We start from the raw sequence: 22,576 nt of genomic DNA, 5'->3' as shown, positions 1-22,576 counted from the left end.
GTGTCACCAGCAAAGCACCCCCACACCACCACACCATCACCCACAACACATCTCACAAAGACATGGCGGTTGGAACAAAAAATCTCAAATGTGGACTCATCAGACGAAAGGACAGAGTTCCACCGGTCTAATGTCCATTGCTAGTGTTTCTTGGCCCAAGAACGTCTCTTCTTATTGGTGTCCTTTAGTAGTGGTTTCTTTACAGCAATTGACCATGAAGGCCTGATTCACACAGTCTCATCTGAACAGTTGATGTTGAGATGTGTCTGTTACTTGAACTCTGTGAAGCATTTATTTGGGCTGCAAGTTCTGAGGCTGGTAACTCTAATGAACTTATCCTCTGGGTCTTCCTTTCCTGTAGCGGTCCTCATGACAGCCACTTTCATCATAGCACTTGATGGTTTTTGCGACTGCACTTGAAGAATCTTTCAAAGTTCTTGAAATTTTCCGAATTGACCTTCATGTCTTAAAGTAATGATGGATTGTCATTTCTCTTTGCTTATTTGAGCTGTTCTTGCCATAATATGTACTTGGTATTTTACCAAATAAGGTTAACTTCTGTATAGCACCCCTACCTTGTCACACACAACTGATTGGCTCAAATGCATTAAGAAGGAAAGAAATTCCACAAATTAACTTTTATCATGGCACTCCTGTTCATTGAAATGCATTCCAGGTGACTACCTCATGAAGCTGGTTCAGAGAAACCCTGGCCAATATAAAATACATTTTGATTTGTTTAGAAAGAAAAAGAAAAACAATGGAATGAGTAGGTGTGTCCAAACTTTTGACTGGTATTGTACATTTTCTCAGAAAACTGGAAAAAGACTCTACTCTCTTTCATGGAAATAAAAATCATTTTGAAAAGTGTTTTGGGGATTGTGCACAAAAGGAAAATTTGGTTTAATGTTGCGTAGCTTACAGTTTCAGAATGAAACTCTAAAGAAGGATAGACTTCTTGAGAAAGGGGAAGAAATAAACTTAGCAATGCATCAAAATTTAAACCAACATTTATACCGAAAACTACAGTCAAAACAAAATATAGATCAGTTAGAAGCCACTTTCAGTTAACAGTCCGCTATTTAATGTGTCTTAGTTGGAAGGGAGGGAAGGAAATACACAGGAAGCTAGAAGTGAGAAAGAAGAGTGTTTGACAGTTCTCAGCTTGTACAGCAATATTTTTTAGACATTCAGTAAAACTCTTCCCTTCTCTTAACCACAGGCAAACAGTTCTGTTTTCGCGCATTATCTGGTATCTTCACACCTTGCAAAGGCATGACAACACTGTCACTTCACTCTGCACCATTGTTTCTGGTAAACAATATTAGCTATAAGAGTAAGCAAACTACTGCTCTCTAGTCATGCATAGTATCAGGATTATATCATGTTATATGTGGAGAACATGCTCGTTCAGTGAGATGATATGAATGTGTTTTGTCGTGACATGGTGGGTGGATTTGGCACCACTATTTTAGGACGTGTTACACAATTAAGTGCAATGCTCTTATCAAGTATATTAGTTACTCAGAGTAAGAGATCGGTGGTAAGACTAAATACGGTCATTATAGATGACAGCGCTTACTCTTACTCAGGCTATGTGTGTTACTTCTATACACATGAACTCATAGGGGAAAGTGGATGGAATGACGAGGGAGGGGAGAAGAGGGGGTGATGAGGAGGAGGGGGTGTGGCTTGAATTAGAAGCTTTCACTCTTTACAACTCTTTCACAAGCTGTCACAGGATGTCTCCGAGAGTGTGTCAGGGGGCAACGGAACAGAGTGTGTGTGTCTGTGACAGAGAGAGAGAGCACCCAGGTGTGTGTATTTAACGTAAGGAGGAGGAAGAGAGAAGTTATCGTTTGGAGATAAATGTTACTCACTGTGGAAAAGAAGAGTATTAAAACTAATTTCAGCCAGGTAAGAATCACATTTTCATGACAGAATAACTAGGCCATTTATTTCTCATTTTGTGAGGTTACTTTTTCTCTACTTCCTGTGAATGTGGTTTATTTGCTGTTTGACAGTTATGAATACTGTATTTCTCAATTTGTATCTCACCCCACTGTGACCTTTATGCGTGGTTGTGGTTGGACCATAACCTGGGAAACACCTAATTAGTACATATGGCAACACATGTAACTATGACATTCATTACCAATGAAACGCTGCGTTTGCCTTGCAGCATTGCGTTGCAGAGGCAGTTGCAGTGTGTTCGGTGTGGTGCGTCAATTTGATTTATCGATCGTATGCGCCACACTGTGTGCGTCGACACGGCCTGACAAAAATGGTAGCAGAAGGTGAATGTTGAACTTCTGTTGCACACATATCCAGATGATGCTGTGTTCGAAGCGTGAGCCTTAGATCAAATCTAATTCGATCAGATACAGCAACTACAAAAGGGTCTTCCAGTTAAAAACTGACCAGTGAACGTCAGTTAAGAATTGGTACCCTGCTTACGTCCTGATGATGATGGCAATAAACTCCAATTCCTGTTGGGTGATTCAATGATGATCACTTAGTGAAGGAATGGAGAGAAGGAGAAAGGAAAGGGTGACAAAGCTGTGAAGACAACGTGCTGCATGTACAACATCTGCTTTCTAAAAATGCATTTTCTTAAGCGAGACGACATGTGTTACAAATTCCAAATGGAGATGCAATAGACCTATAGGGGAACCTACAGGCACATACATAGATCAACCGATAGGCATGCCTATCTAGATGGACTGAAGAAATCACAGGCAAAAGTTGTTTTGTTTGTTAAAAGAAATGAAAGGGAGTGAAATTGGGAAGACTGTAAAACAGCTGTGTGACATGTGGAAGTGAATTGTAAGTTAAGAGAATGCTTTTTGAAAATAGAAGAGGAAGTTAGTTGCCAGTGAAGAGTGAGAGAGTGATAAGACAGACGGAGAAAGAGAAGTCAAGTGACTGGTTAAGGGAGGTCAAGTGAGTCCTAATTTGCTCTTGGGTGCGTGTGTGTGTGTGTGTGTGTGTGTGTGTGTGTGTGTGTGTGTGTGTGTGTGCCCCTGACACAGGAAACACCACCCCTGTCTTCCCCTTTCAAAAGATCACTAGAGGTGTCTCTATGTGACAGACAGACAACAGAGAAACAGAGAGGCAGGACAGATGCCAATAATATGAACTACTAATTTCATGAAGGGCAATTCAAATGCAGTTCTTAACCATAAGTCCTGGCAGTGATCATTAAGCTCTCAATCAAATCGTTCCCCTAAAGGTAACCGCATTCCCCATGTCCTCGTTTTTCTATTTCTCTTTTTTCTCCTCTGCATTGTTGGGAAGGGCTCCTAAGTAAACATTTCACTGTTAGTCTACCAATAATACTAACTTCATAAATGGCGGTTGAACTGTAGTTAATTGATCCACTACTTCTCAGGCCTTTAACAGTGCCTAACATAAGGAATAACAAACAACACAAATCCATAAAGACTTCTCTTTTCTCTCATCCACTGGACAAGTTAATGACTCTGGATCCAACGTAAGTGAATCCAACGTAGAGGAAGAATGGAAAATTATGTTGGATCATCAGATCACTATTATGCCAACAACACCAGGCCTATGCTATTGAACAGAAAAGCAACATTGGCTGGCTGGGTCTGACTGTCATGAAATTATATAGTCATAAACCAGTAACTGTAGTTAATAGTTTGTAAACTGATATAATCTGCAAATCATGTCAACTAGAATTGAAGGATTATGTGTGCTGTGTCTTGTCTGGCAACACAGCTCCCCCAGGGACTGCCACGCAGAAATATCAGCCCACAGAGAGAAACAGGAGATTGTGACATGAGTTTCGCCATCAGCTGGAAGACTGTGTCCCTTCTTGGTCAGTGTTAGTGGAGGAAAGAGAAAGCGGAGGAGGGATGATGAGAGGCGAACCCTCAGTCTGCTGCTCTCTCTCCATCAGCTGAGACTGACCATCAAATTCAGGTACCATTAGCCCAATAAAAATAGAAAGCAAATGATTTAAATGTATGCTCACTACCTCAAATGTTGAAAGATAATTGAAAAAAATGTCCCGAACAGCAATTGGCAGGGCAATTCAAGCAAAGCCAATATGCGGTGATAATATATTGGGCCTATAGCTTACTTCACAAACCTCATTGCTACAGTACTGTTTTTTGATTGGTTAATGTTGCATAGGCTTACCTTTTTTAAGTCATGTATAAAACAAAATCTCAGCAGTAGATCTCGGCTTGCATTTTGATTTAAAATGATCTTGACTCAGAAAAGGTTGGTGACCACTGTTCTCAAGTTGTCCCTGTTAACACTATCAACGTCTCCTTTTACTGTGGCAATTGTGATCGAATCGATGCCATATTAGCCACTTTCAACGCAACATACCGAAACAAAACAAACTACGCAAGAGATTTTGTTGTAGGCAGAACACATCCGAGAAGGATTCGATTACACACACTACTCAGCCCATAGACTGGTGCGGCCATTTACAGTGCCTTCGGAAAGTATTCAGACCCTTTGACTTTTTCCAACTTTTTGTTACATTACAGTCTTATTCTAAAATGATGGGGTACACACACTACCCCATAATGACAAAGTAAAAATAGTTTTTATTTTAATTTTAGCAAATGTATAAAAAAAAATAAAAAAACAGAAACACCTTATTTATATAAGTATTCAGACCCTTTGCTATGAGACTTGAAATTGAGCTCAGCTGCATCCCTTTTCCATTGATCATCCTTGAGATGTTTCTACAACTTGATTGAAGTCCACCTGTGGTAAATTCCATTTATTGGGCATGATTTGGAAAGGCAGACACATTTCTATATAATGTCCCATAGTTAACAGTGCACGTCAGAGCAAAAACCCAGCCATGAGGTCGAAGGAATTGTCCGTAGAGGTCCAAGACAGGATTGTGTCGAGGCGCAGATCTGGGGAAGTGTCCCAAAGTTTACCAAAAGGCACATTGGAGTTTACCAAAAGGCACATTAAGACACTCAGACCATGAGAAACAAGATTCTCTGGTTTGATGAAACCAAGATTGAATCCTTTGGCCTGAATGCCAAGCGTCACGTCTGGAGGAAACCTCAACCATCCCTATGGTGAAGCATGGTCGTGGCAGCATCATGCTGTGTGGATGTTTTCAGCAGCAGGGACTGGGAGACTAGTCAGGATCGAAGCAAAGATGAATGGAGCAAAGTACAGAGGGGAAAAAATGATTTAATCAATTTTAGAATAAGGTTGTAACGTAACAAAATGTAGAAAAGGTCAAGGGGTCTGAACATTTTCCGAATTCATTGTACATTGAACTGAACTGTGTTTACAGCATGATCAGTCGTGAGTAGATGCGTTTGTTTTGAGATCAAAGTGAGAGCTGCATATAGCCGCGTGTGCACATTTAGTTAATATCCTTTACTTGTTCCTAGGCCGTCATTGAAAATAAGAATGTGTTCACAACTGACTTGCCTAGTTAAATAAAGGTAAAATAAAAAGTGAGTTATTAGCCCAGTTATAGATCACTTTTAGTCAGCAATAGGGGAGTGATTGCTTTCAACAAGAGCACAAACGTGTAAATTACTAGACATCTTTGAAAAGCGAGTCAGATAAAGAGCTTTTTTTGTTGTATTTTGAGACAGACTTGAATAAGCTAAGTAGCTAATAGGCAGAGGGTACAGTAGCACGATGTGTCTGATCCTCTGTAATAATGTTATGGGAATAATAATTTGTTTTATTTTGTAATGTAGTTTCTTGCATCAAACAACACAACAACATTTTCAGTCACCTCTTTGTCTGACAGACAAGTGGATAAACAGGTTAATGTCAAGCCCTGTATGTTTTTTTTCTTTCAAAAGTCTCATGGAATGTAAGATATTGAACACCACACATTTGTTGCTACTGTAAACTGAATGATAAAACAGCTATTTCCATGTTAAAATGTTATGGGATGCATTTTCTCCATTGTTTTTGATGGTAAGCCACTTTGGTAGGTCTACATTATGATCAAATAGCCACAATAGCCTACAAGGCCACTGTTAAAACTGTAACTTAAAGTGGGTACATCCTCAGTGTTCACAGTAAACGCACGCATAGAATTTTCACACGGTTCAAGTTTGCGCTCAGCAGACCTGAAATGTGCTCGGTGCCGAAAAAAACGAGAGGGAACATTGCTTACAGTTACTAAATCTATTAGTGAAAACACCCGTAGCTTGTAAAACGAACATCCCCTCGGTGACAGTGCTGTGTACCATGTGGCGGTGGCAAAGTATTATTTATAGAGCAGCTGAAATGTTTCTGTTGCTATTTTTCGCACAGCATACGACAGTTATGCAGCAGCGGGAGCAGAGCGGCGCGTTACATGCCAACTGGCTTTCTACGCAGCTAGGCTGGCTTGAACTAGATGTGTTACAGTAAGAGAATACTGTTTACAGTCCCTCTATTTCAGTCAGTCTATCCCAGGCCGTCTATCTCTAATACGTGGATACTGTGGAGTCCGTCGGTCTGCATTGTAAACAAAGAGTGTCACAGAGCGTTTTTACTAAGTGTTTGGGACAGAATGTATCAAGACGCAGCAGGGTAGTGTACACTACAAGTATAGACATAAAGGTTTTCAAGAGTTAGGTCAATAATCAAGTGGACTTTGTCCCGGATGAAGGGTCATTAGCTGCACAAATACATATACTCTCTAAGAAGCATGGGTACAGTGAGGGTTTTTGCCAGGAACTAGGTAGCAGGTTGGTTGTAAAGGTTTCAGGTTGAACTATCGCAGAAAACCTTGTGGAATTATTGACATCTCTTTGCAACAGGGTTTCAGCAACAATGACGTCAAATGTGAAGCTGAGAAAAGTGGGTGTTCTAGACTATGACACACAAATCAAAGGTAAGGGAAATCCTCGTTACTGTTTCTACCCTCTAACGTTACTCTACTGTACTGCTCATATTGAATGTTTCTCTTCTCTCCGTCCTCCGGTTGGTACATCAGAGTTCTAGTTCCATGCATGTCTGTCTAGTCACAGACTGAGTCCATATTAAATGCTTATTGACTGTAAACACATTGGACTCAATGGTACAACACAACCGTCACCTTCGGCATTTGGTTGAAGGACATGGAAGTGTAGAACTCAGTCACTATGCAAAGTCATTAAACAAAATGGAGGCATCCCTCTGTATATCTCTCCACTTCCCTCTTTCTTTCTTTCTCTCTCCTGCTCTCGCGTTCTCTTTCTCTCTCTCCCCCCCCCCCCCCCCCCCCTCTCTCACCTACCTCCCTCCCACTCTCCCGCTCCCTCCCCAAGAGGTGCGTTGTCAGTTGTTGGACCAGTTGAAGGTGTTGGACCTGCAATTGGAGCAGAAATCTCAGCAGCTTCAGGACCTGACAGACTACCTGCGAAGACGCAGTGAGATAGAAGGGGAGTATGCACGCTCGCTTGACAAATTGTCCGAGAGGTTCACCTCCAAAATCAAAAGGTAAATTGCTCCAAGCTCTGTTCGTGCTATGTCTGTTAGTCCTATGGTCATTGAGTTGGCAAGATGTCACAAACAGATCAGGCATCAGGCTAGAGTTGAGGTGGTCTTTGTGTCTCTGAATCCACTCTACAAATGACATGTTTCCCAGACACAGATTAAGCCTATTCCAGAACTAAAAAACTCTGTTTTTTAATTTTCCATTCTAGTATTTTCCATTCTAGTACATTTATGGTTAAACCATGGCCCTTTCCCTGTGCCTCTATCTTTCAGGAAGGAGCCCTGTAGTGGCCAGTCTGTGGCCCAGTGTTGGCTGGTGCTATTGGCTCAGACCAGACAGGAGAGCAGAGACCACAGTGGTCTGAGTGAAATCTGTAGGACCACCCTAACCGAGCCCCTTACTCACTGTCTGGACATCACACAGCGCCTGGCCAAGAGGGTACTGCTCCATCTTCATTTGATTAATTCAGCCAGGATAGTCCGCTCAGTAACATTTGCACTATTTTACAGGGAGTCCTGGGGAGTCATATTCCTGTCTAATCTGTACATTTCTCAATCTCTAATCATCTCTAATCTGTCTCTATCTCCATCTCTAATCTGTCTCTATCTCCGTCTCAATCTCTAATCTGTCTTTATCTCCATCTCTAATCTCTCTCTCTCCATCTCTAATCTGCCTCGGCCTCTGTTTCATTCTCTAGTCATCTAACACATTTATTGGTTGATCTCTTTATTTCCAGAGTAAAGATGTCTGTACCCAGTTACAGGATGGTCTACTGAAAGTCACCACAGAGCTACAGACAGTAAGTCCAACATGTGTGGGAAACAGACACCAGTTAAGAAACAAAGTATGACATATTTTCTAAAATAGGACACAGTGAGATATAAAGTAGTGGTATTGGTATTTGCATGATATGACGTGTTGATGGAGGTTCTCTCTGTGTGTGTGTGTGTGTGTGCTTCAACGTTTGTGTGTGTGTGTGTTTCTCCTGGCTTGCAGGCATGGAGGACCTACTACCAGTACCATTCAGATTATGTGTCTGCAGAGGGAAAGCTGAAGGAAGCAGAGAAACAGAAACAAGGCGCTTCTAAGAAGATAGAGAAAGTAAAGAACAGCTCACATCCCTTTTTTCAAAATGTGTGTGTGTGTGTGTGTGTAATGGCTCATTCCGATGTGTGTTTCCAGAGACAGTGTAAAGTGCAGGAGATTCAGCTGAAGTGCACCAAGGCTCGAAACGACTACCTCCTCAACCTAGCTGCAGCCAACGCTTCCATGAACAAGTACTATCTCCAGGACATCTCCTCAATCATAGATGTGAGTGGTGCTTCACAGCTGCTGTCTGGCGCCAATAGGGAAGACACTGGATTGTACTGAAAAGTACCAGCCATAATACACAATGACTGCAATGCAATGATGCAAACTCAGCGGCCTTGTGGTACGAGTGTCTGCCCTGAGATTGGAAAGATGGAAGTTCGATCCACGGCTGAGTCATATCAGAGATTGTAAAAATGGGATCCGAGGCGTCTCTGCCTGGCACTAAGCATTAAGGAGATAGATTAAGGGTAAGGCCCTGCGATAGACTAGCGTCCTGTCCAAGGGGTGTACTTGGACATCACACTACAGAAACAAGAGATAGGCTCCTGCTTCTATGAGCCGTTCTGGCTCACACAAGCCAAGGTTTAGTACAATACTTTACAATACGACATCCAACATGTTGCACAGGCAGGCAGGGTTGGGGTCAAGTCCATTAAATTCAGGAAGCAAACTGAAATACGCCATGAAAGTGACGCGGCAAGTAGTTTGGAATTTTTTTCATGCTTTTTGAATAGCCTTTAATGGGCAAAAATGTAACGCAATGCTCTTCAGCACAAAAATGTCATAAAAGATGTCTGGCAGAAGTACATTTATCCATAAACAAAAATATAATTTTAGATTTACGCTACCGGTCAAAGTTTTAGAACACCTACTCATTCAAGGGTTTTACTTTATTTTTTATATTTTATACATTGTAGAATAATAGTGAAGACATCAAAACTATGAAATAACACATATGGAATCATGTAGTAACCAAGAAAAGTGTTAAACAAAATATATTTTATATTTGAGATTCTTCAAATAGTCACCCTTTTCCTTGATGAGTTTTGCACACTTTTGGCATTCTCTCAATCAGCTTCATGAGGTAGTCACCTGGAATGCATTTCAATTAACAGGTGTGCCTTCTTAAAAGTTCATTTGTGGAATTTCTTTCCTTCTTAATGCGTTTGAGTCAATCAGTCACTTTCAGACAGGAAGGTCAGTCAATACAGAACATTTCAAGAACTTTGGAAGTTTCTTCAAGTGCATTCGCAGAAACCATCAAGGGCTATGATGAAACTGGCTCTCATGAGGACCACCACAGGAATGGAAGACCCAGAGTTACTCAATGTTAGTGGTGTCTGTTTAACTGTCTGATGGCCTTGAAATAGAAGCTGTTTTTCAGTCTCTCGGTCCCTGCTTTGATGCACCTGTACTGACCGTGCCTTCTGGATGATAGCGGGGTGAACAGGCAGTGGCTCGGGTGGTTGTTGTACTTGATGATCTTTATGGACTTTATGTGACATTGGGTGGTGTAGGTGTCCTGGAGGGCAGATAGCTTGCGCCCGGTGATGCGTTGTGCAGACCTCACTACCCTCTGGAGAGCCTTACGGTTGTGGGCGGGGCAGTTGCCGTACCAGGCGGTGATACAGCCCAACAGAATGCTCTCGATTGTGCATCTGTAAAAGTTTGTGCGTGCTTTTGGTGACAAGCCGAATTTCTTCAGCCTCCTGAGGTTGAAGAGGCGCTGCTGCGCCTTCTTCACCACACTGTTTGTGTGGGTGGACCAATTCAGTTTGTCCGTGATGTGTACGCCGAGGAACTTAAAACTTACTACCCTCTCCACTACTGTCCCGTCGATGTGGATAGGGGGGCGCTCCCTCTGCTGTTTCCTGAAGTCCACGATCATCTTCTTTGTTTTGTTGATGTTGAGTGTGAGGTTATTTTCCTGACACCACACTCCGAGGGTCCTCACCTCCTCCCTGTAGGCCGTCTCATCGTTGTTGGTAATCAGGGAATTCAAGGCACACTTAACCAGCATGGTTAAGCTGGTTAATGACTACCACAGCCTTCTGCAGTGATACGCCATCCCATCTGGTTTGGGCTTAGTGGGGCTGTCATTTGTTTTTCAACAGGACAATGACCCAACACACCTCCAGGCTGTGTAAAGGCTATTTTACTAAGAAGGAGAGTGATGGAGTGCTGGAGTGATGACCTTGCCTCCACAATCCCCCAGCCTCAACCAAACTGAGATGGTTTGGGATGAGTCGGACCGCAAAGTGAAGGAAAAGCAGCCAACAAGTGCTCAGCATATGTGGGAACTCCTTCAAGACTGCATTCCAGGTGAAGCTGGATGAGACAATGCCAAGAGTTTTTAAAGCTGTCATCAAGGCGAAGGGTGGCTATTTGAAGAATGTCAAATATAAAATATATTTTGATTTGTTTAACGCTTTTTTGGTTACTACATGATTCCATATGTGTTATTTCATAGTTTTGATGTCGTCACTATTATTCTACAATGTAGAAAACCCCTTGAATGCGTACGTGTTCTCAAAATTTTGACCGGTAGTGTACCTTATTTGACCGCATTTTCATGGATTTCTTGAAATAATCTTGAAGTCCATTCAAAAGACCATGGACATGAATATTACGTAGGAACGTGTCACTAGCATGACGTATTCCAATTCAAATGTTTCAGTTTGCTTCCTGAATTGACTGTATTGAAATGTATTTGACCCAAACCCTGCCTACGACATAAACACATTGTCTTATCCCAGTGTCATCTCTCTGTGTCTCTCTCAGTGTTCAGATGTGGGCTACCACCTGTCTCTGTCCCGTGTGCTGTTGGCCTACCTGTCCAGCCGGTCCTGGGATCAGCAGAACTTGAGTGTAGGGCTGCAGCAGCTCCAAAGTGCTGTGTCTGGACTGGACCAGAGTCAGGACAGAGACAACCTGCTACAGACACACACCAACACCTTCTGTCTGCCCCTCCGCTTCCACTTCCAGCCACACGGCGGAGACCAGGTAGGGTGTGTGGCTTGTGTATCTCGACGTCTCATGTCTTTGCTCCCACCTGTCTGATATCCCCTGATTCTTCCCTGTCCCTGTTCCTCTCAGGTGTTTGAGGTGAGTGCAGAGCAGGAGATTAGGGGTGAGATGGAGACCAGGTTCCAACAGCTACAATCTAAACTCACCGGGTTCACCCAGGAAACGGAGGAGGTAAAGTCCAGTCCAACCAATCAAATGGATAAAGCCTTTATCAACTGTTGACACAAAATGCTTTACAGTAACCGGGCCATGGCTCCCTCAAAAGCTTAAAATCGATCTTGTAGTGGATAAGATGGATTCCAATATATTCACTACACACTTTCTCCCTCCTAGGCAGATAAGACTCTACGGGCGGCCCGCGTTACCCTGCTGGAAGGTATCAGTGATGATGACCTAGATCCTCCACCCTCCAGCAGCCAGACCCAGGGCTCCCAGGTCCATCTTCAGTCCCCGTCTCAGAGCCAAGGTCAGGGGGGAAGCAATGAAAGCCTGGCCAGACGCAGAGCCAACCTGCAGGAGACTGAGATCCTCTACTGTACTGTGAGTCATTATTAAACTGACTTACACCTAAGGGTCAGGCCAAAAGTAGTGCACTATAATAGTGGGGGTTACGGTAATGATGAAAATGAAATAGAAGGAAATGACGGTGGTGATGATGATGATGACTTTTTTGAATTGTGTTTGATTCTACTCTCAGAAAGTGAAGGAGTATCTCTGTAAAAGCGCTCTGGTATCCAAACTACAGGCTAAACATGATCTGCTTAAAGTGGCTGTAGAGAAAGGTACAGCACTAACCACTTCTACAATACGAGAGCTTGGGACGATACGTTTCTATCTGCATTTTTGTCCAAATGTAGTTATTGACATCAGCCTTGTTCTGTTCAAAGTACTTATACAGTACTCTAAATGCCCCAATTTATGTTGTAAAGTTCAAAAGAATACAAGAACAAAAATAGCGGACACCATTTAAACCCAATGAGGGTTCTGAACATTAAAGGCAGAATCCTATTTTTTCAGATAATAGTTCCAAGCTCTTGAATACACACACAACCGTTCGGCATGACTTTGTAGTATAGCCTCATATACAGTACACTCATTGTTGTTCCTTAATTGTCCAAGTGTCATTTTGGCTCTTCATTTCCTGTAATGCAGCTGTTACAGCTATCCTAATTGTTCCTTTTTCTTCCCTTCCTAGCTGAAGCAACCAATGGTCATCAAGCCAGGTCAAGTTGCATTCCTCTGTAAGACCTTTATAACTGCCTCATAAGAGTAACATAACAGTTTAGGGCACTGTCTCATAGTCAACTGACTAGTGTGTCTTCTCCCCCCTGTAGTGGGAACTCCAGGAAGTCTGTTCGTGCGAGGATGGAGGGTCAACCTATAATCCAGTTCACCCACAAACTCTTCACTGGAGACATGCTCTCGTTCATAAAGGTGCCAGCCTACTGTTGCTTTCTGTCTACATCTCATTCTCCTCCTTGGTATCCTGATTTCAATCAACTTCTCCCAATATTCTCAGGCATCGGGCCAAGAGATCCCAGTGGTTGTGGAAAGCTGCATTCGCTTCATCAACCTCAATGGTGAGCCATTGTTGTGCATGTTTGGTGCATATTGATGCTGTATATTACAAACAGCTAATGGACTGTAAGCGTGTATCTATGAAGGTCTTCATGTCTGTCTGTCAATCAATCCTAATCTGTAGGTCTCCACCATGAGGGTATCTTCAGAGTACCAGGGTCTCAGGCCGAGGTCAACAGTCTGAGAGATGCGTTTGAGAGAGGTAGGCCCGTCTGCTGTCCCTGTCTGCAGGGTGGTCACTAGTTGGCCTAGCCACAAAGTAATACAATCAGATTTGAAACCTAACCCTAATCTTAACCACGCTGCTAACCTTGTCTAACCCTAACCTTAATTGTTTGTTTTTATACGATATAGCCAATTTTGACTTTGCGGCTAGCCCATCTGGCAGAAACCGCTCAGCGCTGCCTCCAGGGCAATATTCATCCCAATAAACATCAACCTGCTCCTTGCCTGCTGCTCTAGCTGCTTCTAGTACAGACCTGGGTTCAAAGTATCTGTTTCAGATCATTTGTCTTTACTGGATTAAGCTGGCATTGGGCTAAATGTAACCAATGGCATAGTCCCAAAACGGCAAGCTCAGGCAGGCTCAATTGAACAGTCAGAGCATTTAGATAGAAAGTTAATATTATTTTAACCTAGGTCTGGTGTCTATGGAAGCCGTAGTCCAGCGCTGTAGTATTGATCATTAATAATGGTGGGCAATGTGCCCTTGGTGTTCCCTGTAGGAGAGGACCCCTGGCAGACAGCAGGTGTGACATGGACTTAGTTGCAGGAGTACTGAAGCTCTACTTCAGAACCCTGGAGAACCCTCTCTTTCCTCAGGACAGCACCAGTCATCTCCTGGAGTACGCAGGTAAGTGTGTGCGTGGGTGATTGTATGTGTGAGGGTGGGTGGGGAGTGGGGGTTGTTTGAGTGTGTATATGTGTGCATTGGGTAGCTTTTCATATGCTTTTCCTTAATCTTTCTCCTTGTTGCACCCAACCCTTCCAGAGATTGATAACGAGACAGAGAGAGCAGCTCAACTCAAATCGGTCATCTCCTCCTATCCTCCACCTGTCATCATCGTCATGAGATACCTCTTTGCATTCCTCCATCAGTAAGTATCTTTGTTCTATTTCTAAAACATTGTCCACCAACAAACACTTATTTGGGATTTTTTACTGTCATTGTCAAGAGGAACTAACCATACACTTACCAGACTTACCACAAAGCCCTTGCAAATGTCAGTATTGCAAAGAAAACCCTCTGTTTAAAGAAGAGAGAAGCAGCCATTTGATGAGATAGCTCTTTTCTAAAAACACAATCAGGTTGCTTCCCAAATGGCACCCTATTCCCTATATAGGCTCTGGTCAAAAGTGGTGCACTACACTTACAAAAAAAGAGTTCCAAAAGGGTTCTTTGGCTGTCCCCATAGGATAACCCTTTTTGGTTCCAGGTATAATTATTTTTGGGTCCAGGTAGAACCCTCTGTGGAAAGGAATTTTTCATGGAACCCAAAAGGATTCTACCTGGAACCAAAAAGGGTTCTTCAAAGGGTCAGGGAGCCATTTGGTTCAGCACTAAGAGCTTGAACTGTGAAATTTCAGCTGTCTTATTATGTTATTCTTCTTCTTCTTGCCCTCTTCTCCCTTTCTCTCTCTCTCTCTCTCTTTCTGTCTCCTTCCCTCTTTCCCCCTCTTCTTCTCTCTTTTCCTCCCCACCTCTCTCTCTCCCTCCCCTCCTCTCTATCTGTCGCTTTCTCTTTCTCTCTTTTTCTCTCTCCCACTCTCTCGCGCTACCTCCCTCCCTCTCTCCCCTTCTATCTCCCCCTCTTCCCCCAGTGTATCCCAGTACAGCGATGAGAACATGATGCAGCCCTATAACTTAGCTGTGTGCTTCGGCCCCAGTCTGGTGCGAGGGTTGCAGGATGAGGATGTTGTTACTCTGCAGCCTCAGATCAACTCTCTGGTGAAGGGCCTCATTTTGCAGCACGAGAGCATCTTCCCCAGCCCGACCGAGCTACAGGGACCGGTGTATGAGAAATGCATGACGCTGGAGCAAGACGACTGGTGACAGAAAACGCATAGATAAATGGACAGCGACCTAGACAAACACACACGCAAGCACATACTCAGGCACATACACTTGATGTTGATCGTCTGTGTTTATTTTGCAGTGAGGAGGGAGAAGGGGATTCAGAAATCCTCAGTAAAGGTGAGAAGGGGCCAGCTGCTAACTTCATGTGTGTTTGACAAAGGGATATTGTTTTTCCATCTATGCTTTATGAGAAACATAAACCCGAAATCTTGATTGATGTGCATTGTCCCAGTCCAAATTTTTTTATAACTCTTTGTGATCCAGAGTCCGAGTCAAAGGGAGAGCGATCTCGATCCAATAGCAGCTGCAGTTCCAGACCATCCCCAGCAGGAGGGAGTGTGTCCCTTGGAGAAAAGTTCACCATACAGATCCCCATGGCAGGCCCCGCCTTACACGGCAGGCCCCGCTCCCCCCGCTACACACGCAAAGAGTAAGTACTGTCGTGTAATCAAAGTTGTCTGGATGTGAGTAAAATAGCTACTAACGGTGTATCCTCATGAAGGCACATTTATTGCTAACGTCAAGTTGCTTCATATTACAAGCCACATGAGAGAGAAAGATGCTTTCCTCACGAACTGCTAAATTCCCACAGGCCCTCATTAGCAAATGCCCAATCAGGATGCAATATTCAGAACACCACATCTTCCCTTTTCAGAGAACAAAGATTAGACTTCCTTTGTCTCAATAGACCTCAAGGGATTATTTTGCTCTTATGTCAGTAGGTCTGTTCCTGCCTAGTTATTCTAGAACATTTCTACATAGTCATGAACATATTTTCTGTAAACTTTAACCCAAAATGTCTAATTTCTTTAAACATAAATCTACCCCACAGGTAAGTTAAAACTGTAAGAACTTGACAGCTGTTGTTTTGTCTTATTTATTGGTTTTAACTTTGAGCTCAGTAAGATCGTGGTGCTGCATGTTCCCTCAGCACTGTTCCTGTGACTTTTGAATCAGTCACCCACACCTGTGTTCCAGGTGGGAGTCAGCTGAGGTCGCTGACTCAGTGACTCTTGTTGAAACCTTGCTGTACTGCACTCATTCTCTCCTTTTCCTTTGAGCTGACCGCAGCTGTGTTTGGGAGTAATGGGTCTAGCAGTGATGGGAGTGTTGGCACTGTGGTTTGAAGCTTTTGTCCCATCAGCAGTTGCCATTCTGGAGTAGAGTTGACTGATAGGCCAGCAAAGCAATGTAAGGGTCAGCTGCTTTCTTGAGGAGGTTCTTTACCGTCTGAGCTCTCTACTGCTGGACTGCTGGTGACATGGCAAAATCCATACTCGGCAGCGAAGTTGGAAAGGGATCTTCCGGGGAATTGAGGCCCATTGTCCGTAAGCAGGACCTCAGGTACCCCATGGCGGGCAAAGATGGACTTCAGATGAACTACGACGCCCACAGACTTTGTTAGCGACAGGTTTGCGATCTCCGCATACCTTGAGAAGTAGTCCACCACTAGCAGGTAGGTGGTGCTTTTCAGAGTGAACAAGTCCGCTCCCAGTCTTTGCCAGGGTCTCTCTGGAAGATGTGACGGTATGAGTGGGTCTGTGTGGTTTGTGCGCTCTTTGATGCATGTCCTGCATTGAAGCACAAGTTTGTTCATTTGCTGGCTGAGTCCAGGCCGCCATAGAGCCTGTTGTGTGCGTTCTTTGCACTTGATGACCCTCGTGCAGCTTAGTGAGGTCATCATTTTGTAAGGCTGATGGAGTGACAAGTCTTGTTCCTTTAAACACAAGACCGTTGTGCACTGTGAGAAAAGCGCGTTCTGCCCAGTACAGTTTCAGCGGTCCTTCGCATCCGCTTAACTCAGACCATCCTTCCTGACACATTGTTATGATGTTTAAGCACACACTGTCGATTTGTTCTCTCAGATTGTCCATGTAGGAAACACTCGCTGGAAGCTGTTCCATGATGGCATCCACATATATATTTGTGCTCTCCATGTGCTCCTTTTCTGCAGCAGTAGCTTTGGCTTTGACTGGCGCACATGACAGCGTATCTGCAGTCCACAGACTTTCCACTGACATGAGCAATCTTGTAGGAATATCTCATAATCTCATTCTGAAGCTTTGGATTGGTGGAGGAAGGTGTCCAAGGGTTGGTTCCCCAGAAAGCTCAGGAGCGGTTTGTGATCAGTTCCCAGCTGAAAGTGTTGACCGATGAAAAAGTCTCTGAAACTTTCACATGCCCATGTCAGCCCCAGAGCTTATTTTTCCACTTGAGCGTATCTCTGCTCGGTCATTGTGAGAGACCAGGAGGCGTAGGCAACGGGTCTCCATTCCTCACTCTTCTTCTGCAGCAGCACTCCTCCTAGTCCGTAGGAAGACGCATCAGCTGACACCTTCATCTCTTTGTTTGGGCTGTACAGGGCTAGCACGGGTGTGGACGTCAGCTCCTCCTTCAGCTCTTTGAAGGCTCCCCCAGTACCAGTGGTTTTTATCTTTGAGAGTAGGTCTCGTCCTTTTTTGCAAGCAGAGGGATGACCTTTCACAGTTGGTTCACAAATCCTAGAAAACTCTGTAGCTTGCTGATGTCCGAGATAATGTGGCCCAGGAACTTCACTTCCTCCTTTGACTGGTCACATTTGCCCATGTTCAGAGTTAAGCCGGCTTTTTCCATCTTCTGCAATGCGGCATGAAGTCTTGCATCATGCGCTTCCTGATGTTGGCACCAGGCCAACAGATCATCCATGTGACAGACCGCACCTTCCTGGCTTTCAGTGACCTCTGTCACCATTTTGTTCTGGAAGTGTTCAGGTGCTGAAGCGATGCCAAAAGGCAGACTGTTGAAGTTGTAACGTCCGAAAAGGCGTGATGAAGGTTGTTAGCTTAACTGACTCCTCGGCTAGCGGGATCGGCCAGAAGCCCATGTTCAGTTCGAGCTTGTAAAAGATCTTCGCCCCGGCTAGTGAGCCAAAGTTCTGTTCGACAGTGGGAAGTATGTATTTTTCTCTACACACTGACTCATTGAGACTGGTGAAATCAACACATATCCGCACGTCCCTCTTCTTCATTGGGACAACCACCGTGCCGGCGCACCAGTCCGTGGGCTCCTCCGCTCTGGTGAAAACCTTTCCTGCGCTCTAGCTCACTGTGTCACCTCGCAGGCAACTTTGATGCTGTTTCACTTCCGTTTGCCTTGCCATCTCAATGGCTCTCTCTAGTGTGAGATCTGTATCTAGCTGCATACGTTCTGACAGACGCACGTCTGCTAACCCAATGACTAGCCTGTCTTTAATTAGTTAATCATGCAAAAGTCCATAGTTGCAATATTCTGCTAGGGCATATAAGGCTGTGACAAAATAATCCACTGTTTCATTTCCCCCCGGTCTCCACATGTTAAAGCGGTCTCGCTCATAGATCACATTCTTTTTCACAATAAAGAATGCATGAAATCTCTTATTTGTCCATACTGCTTTTGCTTCGAGTTTGTTTAGGTATAGACCCTTACAAGACGTCCTCTCTCATACAGTACATGAGAGTGTTTACCTGGTTCTCCTCGATAGATTTGTGAAGATTCTCCCGCAATGTCTTCCATGCTGATTAGCCTCCTCGATTCTCCCCCCAAAAGCTTTCAACCAGGTGCTGTAAGCTAATCTCTGTTAGTAAGCCGTTCTAGTCCACTTCTAACACCATGTAGCGTAATCAAACCTGTCTGTATGTGAGTAATATAACTACTAACGGTGCATCTTTATGAAGGCACATTTATTGCTAACTTCATGTTGCTTCACATTACGAGCCACATGAGAGAGAGATATGCTTTCCTCATGAACCCCTACATTCCCACAGTATATGGCCAATCAGGATGCAATATGCAAATAACACCACAAGTACCATCAAAGATATTTCACCTATTACTGTGGTACCTGTACCACTGAGACTTTAAACCACATTGTAGCCCAGTGGCGGTCAGTGCCGTTTAAGATGATAGAGGAATATTTTTTTCCATGAGCATCGCCTTTTTTCTATTACAGCATATTGGATGACTGTTATTCAAATTCCATTCACCCAGTTCAATTGAACAGTAATACGTTTAGGCTACTACATGATACTCAAATTTTCCCTATACCCATCATGAGGTTGCTACAACCTAGCCTATGAATGAAGTTTACAACGTAGTCCCACACAGGTCGAGGGAAATTTGAGGTGACAAACAGTAACACATTCAATACCGCCTTGCACACTCTTGCCTACGTCTAGATGATATAGGGTGTAATCATTAATCCAACAGTTATAAACAAGTTTCTATTGGACAAATTCCGGTATGTTTACCCCAATTTTGTCCCGTTTGCTTCCGTTTAAGAAAAGTTTTTCAGCAGAGTCAGCGGAATGAATACCCAGTTCACTTTCATAGCAGCCAGATTGTATTCCTTCTCGCATCTATGTGATCTCCAGGAGAAGACAGGAGAAGTATTCCAGATATAACAAACTGACCCTAGCCCCCCGACACATAAACTACTGCAACATAAATACTGGAGGCTGAGACAGGAGGGGTCAGTGAAACTGAAAGTGAAAAAAATGGACGAAATCTCTATCTTTCGCTCTCGCTTTTCCTTCATTTAGGAAGAAATTAATTTAACTGTTCAACTATTGTCTTTCTCTCTCTTTGACTCAACTACTCACCACATTTTATGCACTGCAGCGCTAGCTAGCTGTAGCTTATGCTTTCTGTACTAGATTCATTCTCTGATCCTTTGATTGGGTGGACAACATTTACGTTCATGTGCAAGAGCTCTGATTGGTTAGAGGATGTCCCCTGGAAGTTGTCATCATAATTACCGTGTAAGTCTATTGAGGGGGGTTAGAACCATGTCTCCTAGGTTTTGTATTGAAGTCAATGTACCCAGAGGAGGACGGAAATAGTTGTCCTCCGGCTACACCATGGTGCTACCCTACAGAGTGCTGTTGAGGCTACTGTAGACCTTCATTGCAAAATCATTTGTTTTAGTCAATTATTTGCATCCACTGCTGTAGCCATAACTTTGGTAGTAATATGTACCATCTACTCTGATATTCACAGGGTATTTTTACTAGTTATTGTTGTATTGTTTTAGCACTCAGCACTTTAGTTACCTAAATAAGCTTAAGCGGGGGAACTGAAATTCTCTCTCTACCCTCTCTCTTTACCCTCTCTGTTTTTCACAGAGCCCAAGACCTGTCATCCAGTGAAGATATAACAGTTCAGGTTGACAAGGTCTGACATGTTTTTCATTAAGCTAATATTTAATATTTTATTTCTGTAATTACCGGCAGCAGCTGTTGCAATTACTGTTGTCATTTTTGAACTCACTAAGCGTGCATAATAAGAGGTTTGCGACCACGCTAGAGGGACTCCACTTCGGTCCAGTGAAGAAAAACATCTCTGTCCTCTATTCTTCTCTTTTTTTCTTCCCTTCATCATTGTCCCCCTCCTCCCGTATTCCCTCTTTTCATTTCACAGGAGGTCTGCCGCCAGATGAGCTCTGTCTTCAAGGAGCTTATCGCTCGACAATCATTCCCTCCTCCATCCTCCTCCACCCCCCCGGTCACCTCGTCCCGCTCTTCCCAACCTCCTCCAGAGCAGAAGAAAGGAGGGGTCGGGCGCAGAAGGGAAAGACCTGTTTAGATCTGACCAACTGGACTGGTAAAAAGAGAGAGGGGACCAGAATGAATTAATGGCTCGATGGATGAATAAATGAATGAGAGGGAATGAAAGGAAGGAGTGAGACGAAAGAGTCAAGAGACTTAGACAAGATGACACAGTGTAGGACGACAGGTTGTGACAGCAGCCTTTGACAGTGGGATTACAGATGGCTGGGTTACAGGAAACGCAGTCAGTTCACTGTACTGTATGAGTCTGCTCAGACAGCAGCCTTCATTGTGAAGCCTGTGAATGGACAGTCACAGACAAAAGGGTTTGACTCCTACTGTGAAGCCTTTTGTTAGTGTGTTTGATACAACACACCCCAATGACCCCCACTCTGATTTTCACTGTAGGGCTGTGTCCCGATTCTCCACACTTTTCCCAAAGTGTGCACTTGCACAGTCCCCGCCATGGATTTGAAAAGCATTGGATTGTAAAAGCTTTAAGGGGATTCTTGCTACTGCAAGTGGACAGACAGGTTTTGATTCCCACTGTGAGGCCTTTTTTTTGGTTAGCCTGATCCCAGATCTGTATGTGGGACCAGGCTGTGTTTGATAGAACCCCAGTGACACACTCCAGTGACCCCAGTGACTTTCAATGCTACACAGTCAATGGCAGATTTTGAGTTGGTATATCATAACTTATTTTACCCACAATGACTTGTAATGTACACTATTATCAGTGTTGTTTTGTATTCTATGCTCTTGTGGTTATGGGCCTATGGAGGCCCTCTATGCCCAATGTGTGCAATGCCAACACCAAGACAAGCGCTCACTATCTGATTTGGTCAGTTCACGGTTCATGTTTGGGTAGGCCTATAATTATGAACATTCAACGGCCATATGGTCTTTATCATAGAGATCCTATAAGACATATGTTCTATCAACTTTTATCAGATGAAATGTCAATTTTTAACCTGTACCAGCAAGATCTCCTGTCTGTGATTGAGTCATTGAGCTACTGATAACGATGAACTTTTAAATGTTGTATTGCTATTTTTATATTGTTTTCTGGATCTGATGATTGTTTGAATAAATGTTTATGTTGAATTTGTTCAGAATTCCCCATGTTACTGTAGGTCTGTACTTCACATTGTACTGGATACTGAGAAGATATTTGCAGTTAGACATTTGCTCACTAGGTGGCAACACCAACTCACAGAGAGGATGCAGTATGTTTGTGTCCTATGTTGTAGGAGGACTGTATGTTCTGGATGGGGGAAACTAATGGGACATGGCTGATGTGCAAATGATTTTTCATTTCTGAATTGGTTAAAATTAGGTTAGGGTTTGGGTTAGGGAAGATTCCGTTTTTAGGTTTGGGCTAGTCATGTTGTCAATGGGAAGCTGGACAGAAAAGTCAGCTGTGGTCTGTCCCGTTCTTGAAATGTCCCGCACTGTCTTCAGTACACTGTGCTCCAACAACATATGCATCCCATTATTAGCTGTTTGACAAGGAGAAATCTTACACTGTAATTATCTGCGTTTGGGATTAGGAAACGGCACAGGCTTGAAACACTTTGAGCAGCAGAGAAAAGTGTGAAATGTTGCAGGGAGTCTTCGTCAAGACAAGCAAATTGTGAAATGTTGCAGGGAGTCTTCGTCAAGACAAGCAAATTGTGAAACGTTGCAGGAAGTCTTCGTCAAGACAAGGCATGTGGCAAACCTGCAGAACACTGTCTAGCTAGCTGAACACACACACATTATTATTTAAAAAAGAATAATTAAGAACCACCAATCAGGAGGATACAG

General features: G+C 43.5%; 1 protein-coding gene across 1 annotated transcript; it reads left to right on the top strand.

The window, feature by feature from the left end:
* Positions 1 to 1,720: 1,720 nt before the first annotated feature.
* Positions 1,721 to 21,878, top strand: LOC115102678 (SLIT-ROBO Rho GTPase-activating protein 3-like). Its single transcript, XM_065005522.1, has 23 exons — positions 1,721 to 1,917; positions 3,742 to 3,945; positions 6,777 to 6,850; positions 7,266 to 7,437; positions 7,708 to 7,873; positions 8,172 to 8,234; positions 8,432 to 8,536; positions 8,618 to 8,746; positions 11,309 to 11,530; positions 11,624 to 11,725; positions 11,888 to 12,094; positions 12,252 to 12,336; positions 12,750 to 12,777; positions 12,889 to 12,988; positions 13,074 to 13,134; positions 13,257 to 13,338; positions 13,861 to 13,985; positions 14,124 to 14,229; positions 14,954 to 15,181; positions 15,289 to 15,326; positions 15,474 to 15,639; positions 20,348 to 20,396; positions 20,643 to 21,878. The coding sequence occupies exons 3-23, from the start codon at positions 6,790 to 6,792 to the stop codon at positions 20,805 to 20,807; spliced, it is 2,460 nt and encodes an 819-aa protein (XP_064861594.1). The 5' UTR covers positions 1,721 to 1,917; positions 3,742 to 3,945; positions 6,777 to 6,789; the 3' UTR covers positions 20,808 to 21,878.
* The last annotated feature ends 698 nt before the right edge of the window (positions 21,879 to 22,576 follow it).

This window comes from Oncorhynchus nerka, linkage group LG20 (assembly GCF_034236695.1).
Source record: "Oncorhynchus nerka isolate Pitt River linkage group LG20, Oner_Uvic_2.0, whole genome shotgun sequence".
NCBI classification, from domain to species: Eukaryota; Metazoa; Chordata; class Actinopteri; order Salmoniformes; family Salmonidae; genus Oncorhynchus; species Oncorhynchus nerka.
This window is presented reverse-complemented; position numbering and strand designations above follow the sequence as displayed.

Coding starts and splice junctions, on each gene's coding strand:
- LOC115102678 (XM_065005522.1), top strand. CDS start 6,790: ATGACGTCAAATGTGAAGCTGAGAAAAGTGGGTGTTCTAGACTATGAC. Junction 8,235..8,431: donor TCACCACAGAGCTACAGACA/GTAAGTCCAACA, acceptor CCTGGCTTGCAG/GCATGGAGGACCTACTACCA. Junction 8,537..8,617: donor CTTCTAAGAAGATAGAGAAA/GTAAAGAACAGC, acceptor GTGTGTTTCCAG/AGACAGTGTAAAGTGCAGGA.